At 40.8% G+C, this 1489-nt stretch overlaps 1 protein-coding gene across 1 annotated transcript; it reads right to left on the bottom strand.

Moving 5' to 3' along the window:
• Positions 1 to 247: 247 nt before the first annotated feature.
• On the bottom strand, positions 248 to 1230 carry LOC101425335 (olfactory receptor 4C5-like). Its single transcript, XM_004458004.4, has one exon. The coding sequence runs from the start codon at positions 1175 to 1177 to the stop codon at positions 248 to 250; it is 930 nt and encodes a 309-aa protein (XP_004458061.1). The 5' UTR covers positions 1178 to 1230.
• Between the last annotated feature and the right edge of the window lie 259 nt (positions 1231 to 1489).

Here is a 1489-nt window from a genome sequence, read left to right as displayed (position 1 = left end):
GAGTTTTCCAAACATTGTGACAATTTCAAGTCAATTAATCACGTACCATTAATTAACAACTTGCATATGCAAAGAAGTTTCTAATTGGAATGGATATTAGTCACCATTTATGAGAGAGGAACCATTTAAGATTCCAGCCAACAAGGGCATAATATATTCTTAATCCACATATTCTGACTGTAGGACAATATTTTTTGCCTTAGACACAATTTTTCTTAAAATATGAATGGATTTTCTTTTATCTTATCTATTTATCTGAATTGTTACCTAAGAGACCACTTTGGCTCCAGAGCTTCCTCATGGCATTTTTCACCTCTGCATTTCTAAGGGTATAGATTAAAGGGTTTAACATGGGTGTAATCATAGTATAAAACACAGCCACTGCTTTATCAATGGGGAAGGTGCTCATGGGCCGAAGGTACACGAATATACAGGGCACAAAGAATAAGGTGACTACAGTAATATGGGAGGCACAGGTGGAGAGAGCCTTTCGCTGTCCTTCAGAACTGTGGGATCTTAGGGAGCAAAGGATTAGGACATAGGAGGTGATAAGAATAGAAAAAGTGAGCATACACATGAACCCACTGTTGGCAGCAACGAAGAGTCCAAGGATGTGAGTATCAGTGCAGGAGAGTTTTAGTAGAGGGAAAAAATCACAGAAAAAATGGTCAATGACATTGGGCCCACAAAAGGGTACCCACACCATAAAAAGCATTTGAATCAGAGCATGAAGAAATCCCCCAGCCCAGGACATGACCACCAGGAGACGACATACCCGTTGGTTCATTATGATCATGTAGTGCAGGGGTCTGCAGATGGCCACGTAGCGGTCATAGGCCATCACTGTGAGCAGGATGATCTCAGCTCCTCCGATGACATGCTCCACAAATAGCTGAGTCATGCAACCACTGAAGGAGATAGTTTTCTTCTTAGCAAGTAAATCAAATATCATTTTGGGGGCTGTGATAGAAGAGAAAGTGCCATCTAGAAAGGACAAGAAAGATAGAAAAAAATACATGGGAGATCTCAGGGCTGGGCTGGTGGCGATGGTCACTACAATGAGTAGATTCCCTGCCAGGGTGATTAAATAGATGACTGTAAACACGACGAACAAGATTTTCTGCATGTTTGGGTTCTGTGTCAGGCCGAGCAGGATGAATTCTGTGACGTTGTTCATTGCTCCAAGAATCTAATTTTGCATTTGGATAATTGGTTTATCTGCAAAAGTGCACAGGGACTGCAATGGCATTAGATCAGTTTTGATGAAGAAAATACTCTGTCAGACAAAATGTTTCCTTTGTGATTTAGGGAAACCCTGAGCTGAGAAATCCTAGGCTAATTGTTAGGTAAATTTTGAGTCACTTACTGAATTAATAAACCACTTTCTACACTCTCTTTCTCTCTCTCTCACACACACAGACACACACACACACACATACATACATGGGTTTTATGTCTATTAACATGCCAGGCAGCTTTCCTGAAATCA

The sequence above is a fragment of the Dasypus novemcinctus genome, chromosome 10 (assembly GCF_030445035.2).
Source record: "Dasypus novemcinctus isolate mDasNov1 chromosome 10, mDasNov1.1.hap2, whole genome shotgun sequence".
Classification (NCBI taxonomy): domain Eukaryota; kingdom Metazoa; phylum Chordata; class Mammalia; order Cingulata; family Dasypodidae; genus Dasypus; species Dasypus novemcinctus.
The sequence above is the reverse complement of the archived record's forward strand: the minus strand, read 5'-3'. Positions and strand labels throughout refer to the sequence as shown.

Coding starts and splice junctions, on each gene's coding strand:
- LOC101425335 (XM_004458004.4), bottom strand. CDS start 1,177: ATGAACAACGTCACAGAATTCATCCTGCTCGGCCTGACACAGAACCCA.